The sequence below is a fragment of the Barbatula barbatula genome (genome assembly GCF_947034865.1).
Source record: "Barbatula barbatula genome assembly, chromosome: 18".
NCBI classification, from domain to species: Eukaryota; Metazoa; Chordata; class Actinopteri; order Cypriniformes; family Nemacheilidae; genus Barbatula; species Barbatula barbatula.
The window spans coordinates 5,373,981-5,396,066 of NC_136781.1; the positions used below are offsets into that span (position 1 = coordinate 5,373,981).

General features: G+C 37.1%; 4 protein-coding genes across 16 annotated transcripts in view; 3 read left to right on the forward strand and 1 right to left on the reverse strand.

The window, feature by feature from the left end:
- Positions 1-9,033, forward strand: part of prom1a (prominin 1a) — a gene marked incomplete at its 3' end in the record, with an annotated part of 42,848 nt that extends 33,815 nt beyond the window's left edge. For 3 of the 13 annotated variants that reach the window (XM_079479590.1, XM_079479592.1, XM_079479596.1), the window contains 11 exons: positions 1,070-1,216; positions 1,573-1,644; positions 1,834-1,926; positions 2,734-2,787; positions 2,884-2,964; positions 3,058-3,126; positions 3,234-3,323; positions 3,611-3,726; positions 7,010-7,115; positions 7,620-7,654; positions 7,755-9,033. In XM_079479590.1, coding sequence (XP_079335716.1) covers positions 1,070-1,216; positions 1,573-1,644; positions 1,834-1,926; positions 2,734-2,787; positions 2,884-2,964; positions 3,058-3,126; positions 3,234-3,323; positions 3,611-3,726; positions 7,010-7,079 — 792 coding nt within the window. Of the gene's footprint in view, positions 1-1,069; positions 1,217-1,572; positions 1,645-1,833; positions 1,927-2,066; positions 2,085-2,733; positions 2,788-2,883; positions 2,965-3,057; positions 3,127-3,233; positions 3,324-3,610; positions 3,731-4,604; positions 4,626-5,019; positions 5,089-7,009; positions 7,116-7,619; positions 7,655-7,754 lie in introns of those variants that run through there. The other 10 variants (XM_079479586.1, XM_079479595.1, XM_079479587.1 and 7 more) reach the window with 6 other exon arrangements.
- Positions 9,034-10,072: 1,039 nt separating this feature from the next.
- fgfbp2a (fibroblast growth factor binding protein 2a) lies at positions 10,073-11,153 on the forward strand (the record flags this gene model as incomplete). The annotated part of the gene is made up of 2 exons (XM_079479599.1): positions 10,073-10,779; positions 10,873-11,153. The coding sequence occupies one exon, from the start codon at positions 10,073-10,075 to the stop codon at positions 10,772-10,774; it is 702 nt and encodes a 233-aa protein (XP_079335725.1). The 3' UTR covers positions 10,775-10,779; positions 10,873-11,153.
- A 612-nt stretch (positions 11,154-11,765) lies between these two features.
- On the forward strand, positions 11,766-12,392 carry fgfbp1a (fibroblast growth factor binding protein 1a; the record flags this gene model as incomplete). The annotated part of the gene is made up of 1 exon (XM_079479447.1): positions 11,766-12,392. The coding sequence occupies one exon, from the start codon at positions 11,766-11,768 to the stop codon at positions 12,390-12,392; it is 627 nt and encodes a 208-aa protein (XP_079335573.1).
- A 3,169-nt stretch (positions 12,393-15,561) lies between these two features.
- Positions 15,562-22,055, reverse strand: anxa5a (annexin A5a). Its single transcript, XM_079480506.1, has 13 exons — positions 21,975-22,055; positions 21,774-21,804; positions 19,576-19,660; positions 19,246-19,340; positions 18,772-18,885; positions 18,514-18,604; positions 17,767-17,846; positions 17,063-17,113; positions 16,776-16,869; positions 16,595-16,690; positions 16,456-16,514; positions 16,131-16,253; positions 15,562-16,027 (listed from the first exon to the last, which is right to left on the reverse strand). The coding sequence occupies exons 2-13, from the start codon at positions 21,774-21,776 to the stop codon at positions 15,968-15,970; spliced, it is 951 nt and encodes a 316-aa protein (XP_079336632.1). The 5' UTR covers positions 21,777-21,804; positions 21,975-22,055; the 3' UTR covers positions 15,562-15,967.
- Positions 22,056-22,086: the final 31 nt, after the last annotated feature.

A 22,086-nucleotide genomic window follows, 5' to 3' on the forward strand; every position in this document is an offset into this window, starting at 1 on the left:
TCAGAGTCACTCTGGGATTGCTGTTTACACCAGATGGCATTATGAGGGTTGCTTATAAATGTTTAATGACAGCTAACAGACAGCAAATTTCAATGTTCAGACAAATTGTCATTGTTAAATTACAGTTAACTTAATTAAATTAAATGAAACAATTTACACAAAAGTGAAAATGCTTTTTTGATGCTAGACACAATATAATATTCCTCAGTAACGCATTATAACTAAAAAGCTCTTTGCTAAACTGCCAATCTTGCTTTACGGGTCAGTGCGTGCCAGTCTTGTAGCACATGATGAGTTTTTTTTCTTGAAGATTTCAGTCAGCTGAATGTTCGGTGTTTAATGTTTAGTACCTTCATATTCACAAAGCAGTGCAGATATTTTAAATAAGTATGCCGATCACTGTGCCACGTTTACTATAAATCAGTTGCTGATAGTTGAAATGCAACACTTGGTTCTTTCGTAACATTTGTGAACAAGATTTTCCAATACCATGTTGGTTGTTTTTCTCTGTATTCTGGGTTTTGGCAAAATATCTCTAAATGTTTCATGAATGGCAATTTGAATCATTTTATATACCGCATCTATAAATTCCTTCATTTCAGTCATAGAAGAATGAATTTCATTTTCAGTTCAAATCCCTATAAACCTTCTGGATTCAGTGTAACAGTGGGCAGTTTTACAGTGGGGCTCAAAACTCTGAGACCACAAGTCTGTTTTCGTTTAAACATGGAATGTTTAAAGTATAAAAAATTGTTTTACATTTGGGTAACAACCTCACACAAAAGGCAAGATTGCCTTATTTTCATTAAAGCACAAGATGCTCTTAGGAACATTCTCGAATCATGCTGAGATAACTTTAGGTTCAGCACAAGCTAAAAGTCAAATGCATGCTAGCAATAACAAAAAAAACTTATAAAAATTTTAAGATCTACATATAATAGAACATTTTAGATAGAAGTATGTAGGTTCTTCAAGAAAATCTGGATCAACAGTTATAATGTACACCTGATGATCTCTGTTGGTGTAGGACGATCTCGGTCTTATAACATTCACTCTTGTCTTTCAACAGTACTCCAGGGACGTGTCGAGAAAGTTTGAAGGGATGAAGGTGGATCTGCGGGGCATTGTTCTTCTGGAGTCTCAGGGCAAACAGAATCTCATCAGCTTCACCGAAACTGGCATTAATGAGATCAATTTTGCAGCTTATTTGGCAGAGGTACCAAACATATTGATAGAAATATACACAACATTTTAGGTCTATAGCGCTATTTACAAATGTTTAACACAAGACAATATGAAAACAAATTATAGGATTAATATAGGATCTTAGAAAAAAATCTACTGTGGCAAAGAGTGTTAAGGTGAGTCAGGTTCTGTTTTGCGCATCTGTGCTGTATGAGCTGTAGAAGTCATATTATATAATAATATAACATATAATTTACATAACAAATTGTGAAGACAGTTATATATTCATAAGATTTTAACCATGCAATTTTCGCATACTGTTTCAATATTAACAAAAGTGTGTCTCGATATATACATGTATCAGACATGGTTTGGTTTGTTTCGCAGCTTAATAAAGGCGTGACACGCATTGATCTGCTCACGTTTGCCAATGACCTCGATTCTCAAGCCGATCAGTTGGTGAGGTTTATTTTCTTTACAATTACTGTAAATGTCTTAACTATCAAAATCTGTTTTAAAAACGCACAGTATACACACACAGTGATGAATGTAAGTGTAAATAATTCCTTTTGCCTGAACCTATTTTACCAAACTACGAATTTTCCCATTCACTTTGGTATATATATGTTTTATCTCTCTCTTTTGCAGGTAAAAGGAACATTGCAGACTTCATTAAAGGGACATGCTAGCACTGTAAGACAGATCTACAACCAGCAGGTCATCCCTCTGGAGCAATCCATGGTAATTTATCCCTATTTTCATGATCTGTTTTGTATTAAACCTGATAAAGTACATTTGATGACTGTCATTGCTTTTGACAATGTTTATTTTTACTTACTCCACATCTCAAATTAATTCTGATTCAATGTATGGCTTCCAAGAAATATGTGAAAGCAAGGGTAAGCCTGAATCCAACAGTTATTGATACAGTACATAACCTACGACGGTTGTTTTCTCGTTGTGATATCAACCTTGTTTCTTCTGTCATACCATCAGGAAAAAAACATCTTCATTTACAGTCACCTTTGTCTTGAAATGTTTATATAAATTTAAAAAAAACAAGTTTGCCATTACAGTTGACGTAAAAAGTGTCAACTATGGCTTCTTGCTTAGGTCTACTCCCATTGTTTTGTTCACAACTGACATTTCATTATATAGGAAATGTATGTGTAATAAAGGCTATTTGTCCTGTAAATAATAATACCAGAATGCTGAAAGATGCTAACATTTGGAGTTTCCACTGCTGAAATGTCTAAATGAAGTTTACCAAACAATGTATTTTCCCCATGTATCCCGGGATATATCTTAACTTGACATAATGATTGCATGTCATCCATGTGCACCTATAAGCATGCATGCATGGTGTTATGTCACACGGCTGGTTTCCTAAAAACTATAATTTACAGTAAATGTTTTGATCAATGTTCTTTCAGTGTCTCAAATATTTGTATTTTTTTTACTTTTTATTATTTTACTTGAAAATGTAATGTCAATATAAGGTCACAATATTTTGGACACAAGGTGATTTTTGCTGTTTGTGTGTTACAGAGCACGCTTAACCATAGCATCAGATTCCTGGAGAGAACTTCCTCGGATTTGCCTGTACGTTTCTCATATTTCAAATGTTTTTGTCATGCTTATACTTACAACAAGTGCATTACAGAGTTTCTGATAAGCTGTGAATGTACTTTCATGTAGGTCAGAGTTTCAGCCATATTAGCAGCCGTTGATGCTGCCCAGTTTCTAATTTCCAACAATGCAACACTGGTGGTCAATCGGGTATGTGAGCCAGAAGCATGCCAAATACTTCCACAGAAATACAAACTGATTTATGTAATGCAAACTGATGGTGAATGTTCATCGCACCTACAGGAAACTGAGAAATACAAACAGACTCTTATTGGCTATTTCAAACAGTATACGGACTGGATCAAGACATCTGTGAGTATTATTGCATACAAGAATTAACGTTGATATTGATATTAGGTCCGTGGCGATCAGTTTGTAGTGTTAGTGTTAAGTTTATTACTGTTGCTGTCTCATTTTAGCTAGCCATGGAGGTAGCTACCTGTAAACCCTTCAGTAATATCGTGGACACAGTTGAGATCCTGGGCTGCAGTTTTCTGCTGGATTCAATGGTGAGACCAACTATTAGTTTCGTCAAGAATATTGTTAACTGTGCATGAAGTAGTTTTAGTATCAGGTAGTGAAAATAGTATTTACCCCCCAAAATGAAAGCTTTCATGATCATTTACTCATGTGACCCACGTTGCATTGCCAACAATTGCTGACACTCCTGAAAAAAACACTTACAATTTAATTTTTGTATTTCATTGAATAGCATATTGATAAATTTTGTAACGTGCGTTCTAGCATACTGAGGCTTCTGGGTGGTTTCAAGAAATCATGCGTTTATTTGTTGCAGAACACATTCTGGTTCGGACTGGGCTGTTCCACGCTGTTTTTGCTCCCTAGCATTATCCTCTCTGTGAAGCTCTCCAAGTTTTACCGCAGAATGGACACAGAGGATGTCTACGACGAGTAAGTGTCCCAAAACTTTAGCGGGGTACTTAAAGGGATAGTCCACTCAACAATAAAAATTCTGTCATGAATTACTCAAACTCAAATTGTTCCAAACCTGTATACATGTCTTTGCTCTGTTGAACACTAAGAAAGATATTTAGAAAATGTTAGCGAATGAGATTTCTGGGGTGGCAAAAAATGGTAGTCAAAGGTGCCCCAGAACATTTTGTTTTCCTAAATTCTTTGGTGTTTAATAGAACGAACGGAATATACAGTTTGTTTTTACTATAGTAGTCAATGGCGCCCCAGAAATCTCAGTTGCTAACATTATTCCACATATCTTTCATTGTGTTTAACAGAACAAAGAAATTTATACAGCTTTGGAACAACTTGAGATTGAGTAATTCATGACCGAATTTTCATTTTTGGGTGGACTATACCGTTAAAAGAGTAATGAACCATGTAAATTCACATCACTTTGTTTTATAGGAGAGATTGCAATTGACTATGTTGTGTTCTATGCATTAATGAATTTGAAGTATTAAATGTCCAACAGGTAAATATTTACTTCTCTGTGCTTTCCATCTTTTCTTTCTCTCTGCGGCCTCTAGGTCCTCAGTCTCGGGGACTTGGCATTTCACATTATGATAACCATTCTTGCTATTTCCTTCTTCATTCTTTGTGTCTCTCTGTCCAGCACTTTGCACTTTACAAAATATATGTACAGTATATATTAAACAAAGTGTTTTTTCAACATCCATGTGTTTACAGTCGAAAATCATTGCGATTGACTAGTCACCAAGTGTCTTGAGCAGAGAATCCATTTTGACATCTGCGTGATATCTCTGCATCACTCCAGTGTAACATGTTTGCTTGTCTTGCTTGTATCTTTTTAGCATTGAGATTCCTATGAAAACGTAAGCCGTTTTCCGTTACGCTTTTGCTGTCTACTATTTGAAGACATCTCTTTCCTGTTTTGTACATAAATCTTTCTGCTTAATGGTGCTGGTTTAAGCTACACGCCTTGGAATGCTTCCCTGGTGAAGGGCATTGCTCGTGTTGTTGTGTTATCTTCGAAAGCTCCCTTGTTTCACACGAAGGGCTGATAAAACAGAAACCTTAACATCAAAAGTACGACATGTACATTTTATGATAAACTATTACTATTTCTACTTAAACTGTTTCGTACTCTACCTTTCGTGGACGTTTTTCAAAAGCACGTCTTGGAAGTGAGGCTTGTTTCTGGTCGCATGCCATTTTTTTCATGTCATGTTTGTTTATTTATTTTTTGTGTGTAATGTTTTATTTCAGTATGGAAACTGGTAATAATGGTTATTATAATGAACATTTAGAAGGTGTCCAAAACCCTGTAATGAGAAGGTAAACTGAACCATAGCACCGTGCATCCCACGTTTGTCATGCTCATGAATTGCATGCATTGGTGGAGGCGGATTGTTTGAGGTGATAAAAAGGATTATGAACTATGAAAGGTCCGATGCATGCTCGGTTTAAAGTGGCCCTTCCCACAAACAAGCACCTGGGAGTCAGCTCTTTGTTTCTTCTTTGTTTGCTATGCTTGGTGTAAGCATGCTGGCTAATTTAAAGGTGAAGTGTGTCATTTATTGTATTTTAGCAGCACTAAACAGAAAGAAACAAAAATAGCAAACCGTCTACCATCGGTTGGTCAAACAGATAGCCCCAACCCAAACTCACGCCACTGGACCAGTGCTGTTACATGAAAGGAATAGTTCACCTTCAAATGAAAAATTCTGTCATTATTTACTCACCGTATTGTCATTTCAAACCTGTATGACTTTCTTTCTTCTGCAGAACACGAAAGAAGATATTTAGAAAAATGTTGCTAACAGAAAACCGTCGGTTCCCATTGACTTGCATTGGTTTTGTGCCTATACAGTCATGGCCGTAGCCAGGGTTTGAAAGTGAGTGAGGTCCATGGTGAGGTGTCAATAATTATAACTAATTTTACCCATAAATGCTTTAATGAATAGTAAATTAAATGTGTCATTATGGGTATGCAGTGTGGAGATTGCATACGCACGCACTCACTCACAACTCTTTCATTTGGATGACACCACCATCCTCCCGCATCAAGTGAAATTAATCCATCTTTTACCCCACGGAAAAAAACAACTTTGTAAACGGATTAGACTGAATTATACACATGTAACGCAGGCACTCCGAAGGGCTTTAAACTGCTGACTTTTCATTCAGAGATGCACATTTTCTGTGACCTCATAGTTGGCTACGGCCATGCATACAGTAGACGTCAATGGGGACCAACGGCTTTTGGTTTCCAGCATTTTTCAAAACGTCTCTATTAGAATTTTCCATGTTTAAAATGACAATGGGTAAATTATGACAGAATTTTCATTTTGAAGGTGAACTATTCCTTTAAGTCCACTTGAGCCACAGATTTCAATTTATTCTGGTGCTGCCCGTGATACTTAAATAATACATTTCACATTTATTTTGAGACGGTAAAGAATTTGTGCTTTGCACACACATTTGCATGGTATTTCAATTTACACTAACAATGCATGCATTTGCTCATTAAGTTTGCAAAGTAACAGGGTTGAATTTGTGCATGTGCATATTGTTTTGCGTTGCTTCGCTTGGGCATTTTTACACATGACTCTTGAAGATCTAACCAGGCTGTGATTGGTTCATTTCTTCAATCAGTTCATCATCACTAACAGCATGATTCTTAGTTCAAGTTGGTCTGGAACCCACCAGACAAAGGTATTTGAGGATGGTGAGCTTGAATGACACGGAGTCTCTACGTGTAGTTTAAATCTAGCTTGTATAATGAAAATTAAAGGACTAGTTCATCCAAATGTTGGTAACCAAACAACGGCGGTAGCCTTTAACTTGTATTGTATGGACACATAACCAATGCAAGTCAACGGGTACCGCCGTTGTTCGGTTGCCAACATTCTTCAAAATATCGTCTTTTGTTTTCTGCTGCTGCAGAATAAAGAAAGTCAGACAGGTTTTATATGACAAAAGGACGAGTGAATGATGACTTTTCATTTTTGGGTGAACTATCACTTTAAGGCGTTATTAATAAATAGGCCGTAAGTCATTTTTCTTCCCTCTTCGACCCAGATATCCAACGACATATCAGCATGGGTTAGGGTTAGTGATGCATGTCATTGTTCGCAGGTGTAGAGCTCTATGTGTTAAATCAAGCACCCATCCCGCTCCTTAAGATCAATGGGTTAAAGAGGAAGGTGTTGGTGTTGAATGCCCTTCTTGATAGTTTTTATTCTTGTGTCTCAAGCATCCCTGCCTATGATACTATGACTCGATTCCCACGGGCCTCTGCGCCCCCCCGCAATCCTGACTGGTGACTCTGAGGAGACAAGCCTGGTTTTAACCACAGTAAGGTACTACTGAAAGATACAGATGAGGGGAAACGGACGTGACCTTTCTCTCTCCCTAACATGCATGTTTCTTCCTCCTGTCCAGCTAATTTTGCAAACATTTTTGGTTTGCTTTCGTCTGATTTGTTGATTTATCACTAAATATTCACTTCTCTGTGTGCTTACATGGACAGCTCATGTCCATCCTATTTAGTTGTCTTTGATACACTAACATCATGCTTTTTTGTTTTCTTTCCATCTTCAGAATCGTTTTGCCTTGATAACTCACAAAGCTTTGTGTAAAATGTGTTTTTAGGCTCCATCAATAACCACTGGCCCGTATCAGTGTTGTCTGACAATGTTTGACTCAAACATCTATAACCGCTTTGCAAACTGATAGATGGCCAATCTTTGTGTTTGTTTTATTTCTTTGCCTGCCGTATGTCTCATCTCCTTTGTCTTCTTAACATGTTCTTGAAACTGCTCAGTGGGTGTAATTCTGCAATATTTGTTTCTTTTCTCACCCAGAGCTATTGGAAACTGGAATTGAATCTTTGTGGAATGTGAGTTTGAATTGGCCTTTTTTTACACTTACATAGATGAAAAGAGTTCAAACAACAAACATGTCGTGTTTCTCACTGTGAATTTCTTCTCTATCCACAGCTGACCAACAGGCCGAACTGATAGACTGACAACATTTAAGAAGGATACTCCAAAATTAAGCTGAGACCTGCTGTCCGTGCTCCCATATCATCAATTCTTTCGACAAAATTGTTTTTGTTTTGGTCATTTTGTACCCATGATATTTCAGTGCTGTCTTACGGACAGTTTCCTTAAGAGCTAGTCTCTGATGTCACATCCTGTCACAGAATCAGGGAGGCTTCACCGTACATGGCTGTTTTAATAACTACACGTGTCTTTGTTTACAGTCTTCGAGAAATCACGTGACGGCATAACAATGCTACGGCTGCTTGTTTTTGTTTTGTGCTTTTTGTTTTTTAACATTGTGGGGAATTTCATGTGTTGAAGTCGAGTCCACTGAATTTTTACTCTGAACCTCAGATAATGAAGGGGTAGAAACAGAGCGAGCCAGCCACCCACGAGCCACAAATATTACATTGAACTAAAATGTGTGACAATAGGTTTAATAAAGTATGTTTCAAATGCTTACTGTACGAGCTAGTGCTAATAATCTGTGAAGATAGATGTTGTCAAGCCATTTCAAAGGTGAACAGATTGTTGCCTTTCTCTGATTTGTTTAGTTTATGATGCTTTTTAGCTTAGCCATGGTCGAGTGCACACTTTCTGTACCTAGAAAATTAAAGGCAACAAACAGTCAGGTTTTCTATACTTTCTTTTTTAGATTATTGATGATGTTTTTCTCATTGGTTGTTCTCCAACAGATTTGTTTGATAAGTGTTTATGATTTTTTATTTCGGTGATACAACATTTGTGGACATTTCTTGAAAAAAGTGAATGTACCTCATAAACGTTTTTTTGCCTGAACAAAGCGCATATATAGAGGGGGTTAGGATTTCTCCTCGCACTTTACTTGCTGAACAGAGCCTATCTAACACTGTCATAACCATTGACAACTATTTAATCAAATTGTAAGTTGCTGTGCAGGAACATTTGTCAGGTGGTACATATTTTCTCTCAGAACCTTCACGTTGTTGCAGTGCTATGCTGTGTATATGTCAGTGTTATTAGGTCCTCAGGTAAAGTGATTTGTATCCAGAAAGGTCTCTCTCTGTTCACCTCGAAATATCACTGTTTCGCCATATCAAGCTTACAGTAGCATGCGCATTGGTGTTCGATCTTACGCGAGATGTGTAGTTGTGGTGGGACTGGTGGTCAGTGCCGTTAATTTTTAAGTCCATGTGGTTAGGCTGGCTGATACTGTAAAATATTGTGAATAAACTTTCAGATTCAAATAACGTTTACTCTGGTGTTGTATGTTCAAGGTTTAACAACTAAAAAAAAAAAATCTGGGCTAAACAATAACGGATTGATATAATTTGAGATAAAAACAAGGTGCATTCTTGTTCAATTTGAGTGATAACAACAGTGTAGGATATTAAAGAGATAGTTCACCCCAAAATGAAAATTCTGTAATTTTCCTCACACTCTTGTCATTCCAAACCTGTATGACTTACTTTCTTCTGCAAAACACAAAAGAAGATATTTTGAAGAATGTCGGTAAACGAAAAACGTTCCCCATTCACTTCTATTGGATGGACACAAACACAATGAAACTCAATATGGACCAACGTTTTCTGTCACCAACATTTTTCAAAATATCTGTTTTGTTCTGCAGAATAAATAAAGTCATAGGTTGCATGGTTTTATCGTGATTTTATAAAGGTAAACTGGTGTGTTCTGCCTGTTTTCTTTGAATCCCTTTATCAATTACAAGAAGACCTTCTCCCACATAAAATGTTGTGTGTCTTTTGTTGTTTAAATGATGAAAAACATAACATTTAGACCAAATTTACTGTATCGTTAGCAGGTCTATGTGTGGTCAATGATTTATTTCAGGATCGCATTTGGTCATGCAAGGAGATCCACTAAACACTTAATTTAATTATTGCATAATGCAAGACCCCTTAAATTTAATAAGAGAGAGCTCTAAAACAGATTTGTTTAGACATCACAAAAGCATAATATATACTAAAATAAATATATATATAGCTGTGGTGTACTCTTTATAAATTATACAACATATACCAAGTTCCAGAATTGGGTGTGTAAAGAGACACTTGCTTTTTCACTTGTGTCTGACCATTTTTCCCAATTGGTTTCATATGTGTTCCAACTTTTTATTGACAGTCAGAGGGCCAAGAAAACAACACCACCACCCCACAACCGCCCAGGCAGCGAGCCAACATATTGGGCAACTTTCTCTTTTTGTTAGCAAAGTCCTTAAATAGCAGGAATCCATTCCTGCATGTTGTCTACTGTTAAAGTTAGCGTCTCACAACATGTGGAAAATCACAAGCACACTCTTGCTAGCATTCTGTCTCCAGGCTGCTCTAGCACAGGATCGCCAGAGGAGCATTTGGGAAGACCCGGTCCGGTTTGCTACCAAAAGCACCAAAGACGATTGCTACATGAGCGTGACAGGACAAGGAGATCTGACAAAGCTACGCATCCTGTGCAGAGGGCTGGTGCGTTCTTACTGGTGCGAGTACAGAGGCAAGCCAAACGTCTGCCGCAACTACAACAACAATCCACGGCACTATTACAAACAGATCATGTGGGACCTCCGCAAGCTGCAGAATGCCTGCCAGGGCCAGAGCATCATAAAACCGCTGATGTGCAGGAGAGCATCTGATGAGGCCCAAATGGTCTTCACATCCTCATCCTCGACTGATGCCACACCAAAGGACAGGCCCTCCAGACTAAACTTTGATAGACCAGAGCAGATGAAACCACACCAGAGCAGACCGAATCAGAAACAAACGCAAACACAGTTCCCAGCATTCAGCAGCCAACCTGCCAGAACTTCACAAGGCAGGAAAAACCAAACCAAAGCATTCAGGAAAAAGATGACACCCAAGCCAACTGTGCCAAAGCCAGCCGATCCAGTACCAACGAGTGAGGCTAAGAGAATTGCCCAGTATTACTGCTGGCGCTCCTTTCAGGGTGTGTGTTCCTACTTCGTAGGATGGTTCAAAAACTAAAAGAGGTAGGAGTTTTAAAAGCCCTATTCTAACTTAATATGGTTATTTCTTGAACAAATTGTTTAAACAGTTTTCTACCATCTGCCACATATTCACAGACAACAAACCCCACTGAAGATGACTGAGTGTGCAATGTGAAGGGATTTATGAAGAAAACTACGATGGTTGAAAAGACATTAATCATTTAATACCTACATACTAACGTGGACTGATCCGGTACAGCATGGGTCAGTATTTTTCAATGCTGAGGTAATATACGGGTCGTTTGCGATTGTAACATATCCGCACATCTATAAATGGAGATCTTTGTTTGAAAAGAGAAATTTCAGATCAAAAACCTGTCACTATAAATGTTGAATAAATTACATTTTGCCTCTTTAAACTGCATTTTGTGTCGAATTTCGTAGGAATGGCAGCAGGGGGCGCTAATGTATTGAAAATACTTCAAAGCTGTGAACAGCGTCAAATATTTTCGCTGCATACACAATTTTACAATGGAAACCGAGCTAGTTTGGGTCATTACAAACTACTATTATTGTTATATTTTTATTTTAACAACATATTATGTATTAACTGTATTATATATACTTTACAGGCCATTGCACAAATAAAAGGCTACTGTAGCCACCACTGTCATCAAAATAACGTGACAAACTTTCCAAAAGTATGCTATTAAACTGTACCCAAATATTTTAAAATATTTAACTGAGCTAACGTCATATACACTAGTAAATGTTCTGTCTATCTCAGCCAAACACTTCCCTATCTAACATTTAAATTCACATCGAATCAAAGAACCACGCAAGCGTAACGTAAAAACGTGTGAGGCGTGCACGCGCGAGATACGCTATAAATGGCTCGATGCGTAATACAGCTGTTTATTAGCTCTTATGCGTGTTGCCTGTTGACTCACTTAAATCTCAACAGTTGACATGTAAGCGTGATATCCTGCCACGCTTTGTGATTTGAAATATAGCCTACTTCACGCATGATGCGCGTAAAAGACGTCGCTCTCGTTTTGATTTTCGCCTGCGTCGCGCACCTGCTTTTACAGGTAGACAGCGTGAAAGATAAACAGAGACGGGGGAGAGCAAAGCCCGGTAAAGGGGAGAGAAGAAGAGGTCAGAAGAATGCAACCGGTCCCAAAGCATCTGGTGACACAGTGGCCAGGGGGAGATTTTCCACGAAGGACAAAACGCAGTGCACGTTTGTCGCGACAAGTGAGGGCGACAGGTTTCTTTTGGAAGTCACCTGTGCAAACGAGGGAAAGGATTTCGAGTGCAAGTATGTGGCGAAGCCCACCACTTGTCTGCAATACTCATCCAACGCCGAAGCGTACTGGAAGCAGATCGCCCGTTCGCTGAAGAAGCAGAAAGGGTTATGTCAAGACTTGACAACTCCGGTTAAAGCCGTGATGTGCAGGAGAGCACCGGAGGAAGCGCACTTCAGATTGGTGTTCACGGGCTCCTCATCTGGAGTCACGTCACCGCCGCCCGGTTCTCCGCCGTGCCCCGGCCGGGTCGATAAGCTGAAACGGGCCGAGGAATACTGCACCAGCTCCTGGTCTTCACTGTGCACGTTTCTGTTCTTGATGGTTGAGAATGATGAATGCTGTTGAGTTGCAACCTTTTTAATTTCAAAACGTATGACCGAAAAAAGTTACAATGGTTTACTTCAGTTAGAATTGAAAATAACTCAAAATAACCATGGTTATGCCCTAAGTAATCAATGCACCAAAAAATATGGTTACTACACTAGTACCACAAAAAAAAGGTTAATTTTCGTAAGGGGATGGCTGACTGTATGAGATTAAACTTTTTATAATGTTAACAATTTATGTTTTCTGTTAATGTGTTTTAAAATGTTAGTTTGTATAACTTGATTATGTCAACGATAAATGTATGGTTGCTTTTCTTGTCTTCCCTGGACATTTTTAAGACAAGTTTTAAAAAACAAGTCTTTTGGAATTATCATAAGCGCTTGATTTAATACATTTGTGACTGTAATCTTCAGTATGAACTTTTAGAAAATAAAGTGCATGGACATGTTCTCACATGACTTGTTACTGAAACGTAACAAAATGAATAGAGAATTGTTTTTTTAAGTAAATAAATCACTACTTTTTTGTAAGGATGCGTGTTCCTGAAATCAGCTATAAAGAGGACTTCACAAACATGAATGTATTAATGAAAATGTAAAATAAATGTGTTCAGAGATGTTACACAAAGTGAAACACATGCTCGTAACAAATTCAACGAAAGATTATAAGTGTAGAAACTGTCAAGCATGGACCCAGTTTGATTTGTGCTAGTCCTATTGATGGAATGACAGCTAATTGTTTGTGCATCCATTCATAAAATCCGGTTTCTGCCAGGGAAGCTTAAGCTCATGTCAAAATAAATGAGATATGAGCAATTATTTTTGTATGAATTCATATTTTTCAGGAGAAACACTAAATTACTTTGACAGTGTAATTATTCTGCGATCTTTGCATTCCAAAACAAGCCATGTGCTCCTTCGGTCATTACAAGAAAATTATAGGCAACTTGTAGGCTGTTTTGTTCTGTGAATGGTGCTGACTTGAAGCCCTTTTATGTTGAACCAAATGTCTCGAGACATTGCTGGAGCATTGAAATCCCAAATCAGGGTATAGCAAATTCTTGTTACATTAGTTGTTGCTTGTGAGTTAGGCCTATGTTTTATCCTCTCCATTTTCCAACACTGTAAATGTAATTTGTACATTTTAATTTGACTGTTTCATACAATTGACCAAACAATTCTCAAACTGTATTAAGGGTATATTATGTTATATGTCATATGTTATAATAGCAGTAAAATTACTGTTTGAAAACGTATTATCATGTCCCAGTACACAGCTCATTCTACAATGAGTGGTTAGTCATGAAGCAGAACGTTCAAAACCTCTTGTGGTTTTGGTAGCTGTACACATCAAACCAGCCTGTGACAGATGTTGCGACCTCTCAGAAAACAAAATTCCAAGCAAAAAACAACATTCTTAGCAATCGTTCATTCTAAAGTAAAATATGTTTGTTGGCCTTTGTCAGGTCAGGGTGAATTAACCTTAACAAACTTTTTCTGTGATTGTCCATCAATCTCGCCGTCCGAGCTTTGTTGATTATGTAGCCATGAACAATTTACAATATATTTGCAAGAAAATGTACACTTCGAGTCTTAAAATACTGACCCAAAACATTTCTGCAGAAGTGAAAATTGACATAAGCCTCGCTTAAATCTACTGACTTCATTTTAACTTCATATCTTTTAATTGTCTTTGCCTTGCTTAAGTCAGGACTATGCCTTAGTTAAATTACTTATGTTATTATAAATATGTCTTATGAAAACATTATTTTGTATCTTGAGACGAAGCAATGGCCCTGGCATGTTTTAAGATATCTCACTCCAAGTTATTTTCATTGAAGTACAAACTTTCATTTTAGTCTGGGAATAACCTTAAGCCTTTTCTGTGAACTGGGCATGTATGTTTTAGCGTTTAACAGCGTTTAATCCAGTTTCAATATGTGGTAAAAACCACATAATTTTGCCTTTGGAAAGAATCACACCCACAACAGGTATTTACATGAAATATTAAATTGATGTTAATGCTTTCGTGGAGTGTTGTGTGACGTGAAGGAAAGAATTTTGATTCAATGTCAGCTCAATGCTAGAAGCAATGACCTTGGTTATGTAACACTTTTAACTTTTCGTTGTTTTATGAAGGTGTGGTTCATATTTGTGTAACACTAAATTGTCACCTAATATTGTTATAAAATCCCAGACACTGTTTTTATTTCTGCATGAGATTAATTCAAACATGTTCTCATGTAACCCCTCCAGAGACAGGCTACTTTACATCTGGTGAGTCCTGCAGGGTGGAACTCCGTGAATGGTTTCCATGTGGACTGAGGTGGCCTGATTCCACACCCTGACATTCTGTTCTCTGATTGGCTGAAATAATGACCTTAATAAATACCATTGTAGAAATGAAAAGAACTTGGGAACCTCCGTAGGATTTGTGCTGCATGAGACTGCCAGTGTTAGGATTTAGAAAAGAGATTTACACACACAGTCCACACACATAATTAAACAATGTGATATTATGAGTCTTGAAAGCTCTCTCATGCTTCAAGAATTCTATATTTCTATGAAAGAGTTCCCAGTCTTCTAATATAGGAAGATAACAGTATTTGAAACAAACACATTGACCCCTAAAGAAAAGCTTAGTGTTTGGAAAAAAACACTCAATTAAGCAACATGACAGTACATGAGTTTCCCTAGTTTATCTGGGAAAAGAAAAAAATCCAAATACATTATTGACAAATCTAATGAAAAGGGTCTGATTAAAGGAACAGTTCACACAAAAATGAAAATTCTGTCTTTATTAACTCAACCTCATGTTGTTCCAAATCTGTAAAAATGTCTTTGTTCTGGAAAATTGTGTTGTAAATGTCTTTGTTCTGTCGAACACAAAAGAAGATATTTTGAAGAATTTAGGAATAAAAACAATTTTGAGGCACTTTTGACTATATTGTCTTTTCTCCTAATATTGTAGTCAATGGTGGCCGAGAACTGTTTGCATTACAACCATTCTTCCAAATATTGTTCTCACTCTTCAGAGCAAAGAAATGTATTCAGATTGGGAACAACTCGAGGGTTAGTAAATGATGTCCAATTTTTATTTTGGGATGAACTGTCCCTTCAACAAGTATAGTTCATTGGCGTATGCATGTAACATGGATATCTACGTTTTGATAATTATACATACATGTGAAGCAAATTAACTTTACTCTTTATTAATGTGAAACATTTTATATTAACATAGGTTGAAACATGCTAAGAAATTAAAACAATACTGCCATCTAATGGCAGAAGTACGAATATTCTTAGAAGGTGAAACTAAATGTCCTGCCTTTTTTTAAATCAAAAACCTTCACACATTATAGAAACAATATTTTAAAAGAAACAAATTCCATGCCTCAATATAACCTCCAGTTCTCAAACACTGAAAAACCACAAAGCATAAAAGGTAACATTCAGGTACATAGATGCAAAATACTAAACCAAGAAAATGAGAATGTGTATAAGTTAGGAAACAAGATAAGAATTTATATAACAATTACCACAAAGACAAATTATTTTTTTCAAAAAGAAAAATGACTATACTGTATTCTGTATCTAATCATTGCCACCACACAGGTAGAGCAAGGCCTTCTGGTAATCTCCATCAGTGTCTTCCTATAAATTGGGATGAAAAAATTGTATTGGATAAAATTGGATAGTTTTGTAATATTCATGTTTTTAATGAATATTAGAGAGGCTGTGTGTGTGTATAACCAACCTGTAAGGTGCAGTAAAGCGATTCGCCATATTTCTTCTTGTATGCCGCTCTGATGTCCAGCATATCCTGTTCGCTTCTAGACACCATGAGTCTTATGAGCGTCTCGTCGTCAGTGCCAGCACGCTGCGAGTAAACAAACCAACAATGCGTGAAATCACTTTCATAGTCTCAATATTGCTCAGATCCAACACACTAATTTATTAAAAGTTGATTTCATTTTTCCACTTGAAGTGGCTCTGTTTGATCATTTCAATGAGCAGCAAGTTATCAAGTGTACGATTATGAGCAGGTAAAAAAATTGATGAGATTCTTAAACCTCTCATACCCTCATGGACTCTCGAAGGGATTCTGCAAAATAACCGGGCACACTTTTTGCACACTTCACTAAAGTAAGAGAGAGCGAGAACATTTCAGTTTCCACATTTTAATGATAAAAATCATTGAGTCAGGGTTTCATTTCGTACCCACAGCCAGCAGCAGTGCTTCAAGGTTCCCGGTAAACTCATCTGTTATGCTCTCTTCAATGTCACAGCCGGCAATCTTTTTGTATGCATCAAACACTGAAACGGGGATCGGAAGCCATTAAGAAGCCTTTCATTGTTCATTCTGATTATGTGAGAGAGCTTTGAACACACACACGCGCACCTTTTCTCAGGTGTTCTGCGCTCCTGTTGCCTAGTATGTTGATGAACTTCTCCTCGTCCGTGCCTACTTTCTGTTCTCCCGCAGTGAACAGCTCCTGGAACATGATCAACAGACAAACACTTCTAAGGTTTGCAACTTAAACCTGAAGATCCCGTTTCGTTTTTCCATCTTTACATTAACACAGTGTGTAAGCGAGTACTGTACATGAAGATGATTCATTTAAGTGGTAAAACAAATGTATATTTGCAAGGTGTGTATATATTTCTGGAAGTGTCACTGTTCTTTACCTTCGCATCTTTCTCCACTCTGCTCTCATCTACTCCCTCCTCCCTTTTTGCCTGAATGTAGTAACAGATGCACACGACAGATCAGAACATCTGATGCACGACAGCCCTTCTCCACCTTCCACATTTTCCTAGACGAGGCGTGGAATTTCCCTCAAACGGTAAACTCCAATATTGAATTACCCGCACTTTACCCCCGAGAATCATTTAATCTTCTGCACAACATTAACTCAAGAGCTGTTTTAATTACTTAAGGATGACTTCACCTAGCTCATGTTATCAATGCTCTTTTCCATCACTTTGCCTACAGTCTTCTCAACTTTACAGCCTCTTCCATCTCAACTCCAGATTGGTGGTATGAGCAAAGTTACATATCACAAGTAATTTTTTCTGGAGTTTGAAACTGTATCTTCAACAGTATCATAAGTTAATACTTTTTTCCACATTGCACAATACATGGGTACAAATATACCGTAAATCTCTCTTATCCTATCCTATTTTATATTATAAATATTAATAACATCATTGTTTTCGAAATGTTCGCTGTCGTCACACCACAGAACACATCTACTGTATATTTGTATTGAACACATCTACTGTATATATATAAGGGTAGTTTGTCAACCACCCAGATATTGTATGGTCACATGCATGGATTATAGTTTTCCGTGTGCAAATAAACTTTAAAACCATGATTTTGCTTTTACCTGCAGGAGGATAACCAGCATCTTCTGGTAATGTCCAGACGTGTCACCGATTATGTCTTTTTCCAGCTTGCCTCCGTGCTCTGGGCCACATAAGACACATGAGATGGGGTCTATAGATTGTTTACACCTAAAGTGACGACTGCAGCTTAATGGTCTCAACTGACTCTAATTGGAAAGGATCGGTTTTAACAGCGATGCCTTGAAGAAACTTTATGATCAGGGTAAAGTGAGTCTTCTCTCCTTTCAGATATCTGCTTAGATGGCTTTCGGGCATATCCCCACTGTTCTCAATATGGCCTGGCTGCTTGTTTGCAGGAGGACAATGACGCAGTATTGGAGACAGTAAATATGAAGAATTTGGTTCCAAAACGAGATAACACATTTTTATTGTGCATTCCAATTAATATCAATCAAACTAAGGTTGGTTTGTTTTGATTTAAGCCATAATAACAAAAAAATACAGCTAACTTACAGCAATGAAAAACATGATAACAAAATAAGGGTTAATATCTGTTTATACGTTGTTAAAAATCTAGTTTTTATGGAGAAAATCAATGGGATTTCTACTGCTGGAACAATACTTTTACATGCCATTGAGCCATACTATAAAAGATGTATTACTTGAAGGATCCAAAGCATAAATACCATTTTCCTACCTTCTAAGACACGGTTATTCATCAACTTTGCATTGGTGCGAAAATTTTCATAATGTGGATTTAGGAAGACCATAAACACAGTGAACATTACCTTTCTTGTAAGCCTTGATGATATCTTTTATCTCATCACATGTCCTGGAGGACAGGATCTCTATTAAAACTTTATCCTCTGTACCTGCACCCTGTAAGAAAACAAAAAATAAGAGAGCTCCCATTTACACAATTCCAATTCATTTTTCATAAAAATGAGTTTGCTTACTTTTTCATTATAATTAATAGACAATTACTTTATGACATTCATAAAGTATAGACTTTCATAAACTTTGACTTCTTTTATAGTTGACTTTACCTTGATGGCCTTATGGAGTTCATCAGCATCATATATAATGGGTGGAGACATAAGAGCCACAATGAGATCCTCTAGCTTTCCGCCGAGCTCCGATCGCAAGTCTTTTCCTAAATCCTGTAAAAAGCCAAAACAGATAAACAGAGCGAAAAAGAGGAGAGGACACAAGCCAAGAAAGACAAGAAATATATTGTTTATTAGAATGATGATATTAAGCATGGCTTCAGATGGAGATGTCAGTATTAAATTATATCTGCAAAAGCGTGCCAAACAGCGGTACAGCAGCGTAAATAATCGAGACAACAACTATTGATGTGCAGCAGTATTTCTTACTGATTCAATAGTTGTCGAACAAATGAATGAATCAATTTAGTTAATGGAGATTATTCCCTTGGATATACACTCCATTCAATTTTCAATTGATTATTGTAATGTAACACTAGTGTATTAGAATACACAAATACAACACTGACTTACCTTGCCAAAGGCCTTTTTATAGGCTGCTTTTATTTCCTGTCTCTGGTCATTAGAGCGAGATGTCAGCAACATGAGGACGGTATCTTCATCAGTGCCTGAGGACACACAGCATTCACACCAGCTAATAAACACAGGCCATAGGCTGAACCATTGAAAACAATGTCCTTGTTAACAACACTTAGTAACTGCATCTCATCAATGCGTCATTGTGGTCAAATGCATATTGAGAAGGTTCCGAATCTTCTAACTTACTATTCAAAACAAAAAGCATAGATCCCAACAAGACAATTCTAGATTTATATAGAAATTACAATAACCTGTTTGACTTACCAATCCCTTTCATGGCCTTGCGCAAAAGTTCTGCATCTTTCTTTGCATTGAAGTTCACAAAGGGTTTCACGCTGCCTCTGGTTGCCTAAAGAATATATCAATATTGAAGTTATTACACAAGAATGTATGTGATTTTAAAGCAATTGACATACTGTTGTTATGCTTTTAACACTTAAATCCAAATGCAAGATGCACGTGACACAGAAACATTTTTAATATGAATGCTGAGTGTTATTAATGCTTTGCACCATTTATTGGTTGTTTTTCAATATGTCCTTATGTCAGAAAATCAAAATGTTTAGGTGTTGTTTGTTTGAATTTGTTCCTAATTATAGCATTTAATTTACATTGGTGTTACTTAAAGGGACAGTTCACCCACAAATAAAAATTCTGTCATGAATTCCTCACTTTCTGGTTGTTCCAACCCCGTATATATGTATTTGTTTGGTTGAACACAGAGAAAGATATTTGGAAGAATGCTTGTAACCAAACAGTTCTTGGACCTCATTGACTACCATAGTAGGAAAAATGACAATGGTAGTCAATAGTGCCCCAGAACTGTTCTATATTCTTCAAAATATCTTATTTTTCAACAGAACAAAAACCCTTACCTTAAACCTAAAACCTTATCTTATCCTTTACTCCAGCATTAACCTGTGCCTTATCCTGCTCTATCTTTAATCAGATGTGTATGGATACAGATGCTCTTTGTCAGTTTGTTTGGCTGCCCTGCATTTTTATAAAGACTATTTATTATAACATTTAGCTACGTGAAAAGGATAGTTCACCCAAAAAAAATATTCTATCATTATTTACTCGTGTTTGAATTGTTCCAAATCTGTATTCATATCTTTGTGCTGAAGAATGCTTGTAACCAAACAAAAAAACAGTAAAATATACTTTATATTTTTTGTTCTGTTGAAACATAAGATATTTTGAAGAATATAGAACAGTTCTGGGGCACTATTGACTACCATTGTCATTTTTCCTACTATGGTAGTCATTGGGGTCCAAGAATTGTTTGGTTACAAGCATTCTTCAGAACAAAGATATGAATACAGATTTGGAACAACTCGAACACGAGTAAATAATGACAGAATATTTTTTTTGGGGTGAACTATCCTTTTCATTTAGCTAAATGTTATAATAAATAGTCTTTATAATAATGCAGGGCAGCCAAACAAACTGACAAAGAGCATCTGTATCCATACACATCTGATTAAAGATAGAGCAGGATAAGGCACAGGTTAATGCTGGAGTAAAGGATAAGATAAGGTTTTAGGTTTAAGGTAAGGGTTCATGTTCAGGCTAAAGGTCAGGGATCAGTTAACCCTGAAACTTCAATTCAATGCATAAAACAGCATCTTTAAATGTGCATCACACAAAAGAAGATATTTTAAAGAATGAAAGTCGCAGGTCTACATGTTTGACATGGCAAGAATGTTCATTTCTTTGGGTTATCTTTACTTGAGATAAAGATAAATTGAGAAAACAGAACCGATATGCCAGACCGAGTCCAGGCCTATGTCTTATCCTTGAAGACATATTAAATTATAGGGGTGGCTTCTGACTGATAATGGCAAACCAGTGACAGTTCCCTCCGTCTGATCTCTGCGAGATCTCATCTGCGATAATCCAGTCATCCAACACCTTAACCTCCATGACAACGGTCACCATGCCAACACAGGTCCGATAACAAACCTCTCGATCTTTAAACAGAATGTGCAAAACTGGAAACAATACTATCGAGATTATAATGCTACGTTGTTTAGTAGCCTACATGATAGCTGACGTAAACAAGGCTGAAATATGCCTACGCCTATAAGACTACGCATAACAAACAACGCAAGACTAAAGCGTTGTTGCAGGCGATTGATATTGAGACTAGGCTAATGTAATGTTTCCTCTGATACCTTGTCATTTTCGATTCTATTTAGTCACTGAAAATAAATATAACACTGTGTAAAACTGGACGTACATAACACGTTACTTTACGTAGGCTATAAATATTTGCTTAGCGCCATATGCCGGTTCGCATAGAAGTGCATTTACGAAAAACGCGCAAGTTCACTAAACGCTCTGGTTTAAATCCCAATTATAATTTAAACATTTTATATGTTTATGTTTTATGCCTCGTTTCATGAAACATATGCTAAAGTAGACTACAAATGCAATTCAACAAAATAGGGCTTTCTTACCATAAGTGCTGAGGTGTAGACAGCCGAAGATCTGAAAAATGAAGTAGAAAAAGTTAGTCCATTATCAGCCCCATAGGTCATAGAATTGTAAATATATCTGTAGGCGAATGCAGACGTATTTCAGTTTAATTCCTATAATTCATCCATTAATGTAATACTACATAATTCCACTCTATGGATGATATGCGGCAGAGAGCGCACCTGTGTAATATATTCTGACACCTGTAGATTTGATCTAGCTTGTGGCGCGTGCCGACAGTCTCTAAAAGAAGTAGGTGACTGTAGGCCACGCCTCCTCCCAAAACACCTGTAT

What these genes read in the sequence shown, in the direction of transcription:
- anxa5a (XM_079480506.1), bottom strand. An exon ending in ATAAAAAGGCCTTTGGCAAG is followed by an intron (nt 18,886 to 19,245) that starts GTAAGTCAGTGT and finishes GGCTTTTTACAG; the next exon opens with GATTTAGGAAAAGACTTGCG. An exon ending in GAGTGGAGAAAGATGCGAAG is followed by an intron (nt 16,870 to 17,062) that starts GTAAAGAACAGT and finishes ATCATGTTCCAG; the next exon opens with GAGCTGTTCACTGCGGGAGA.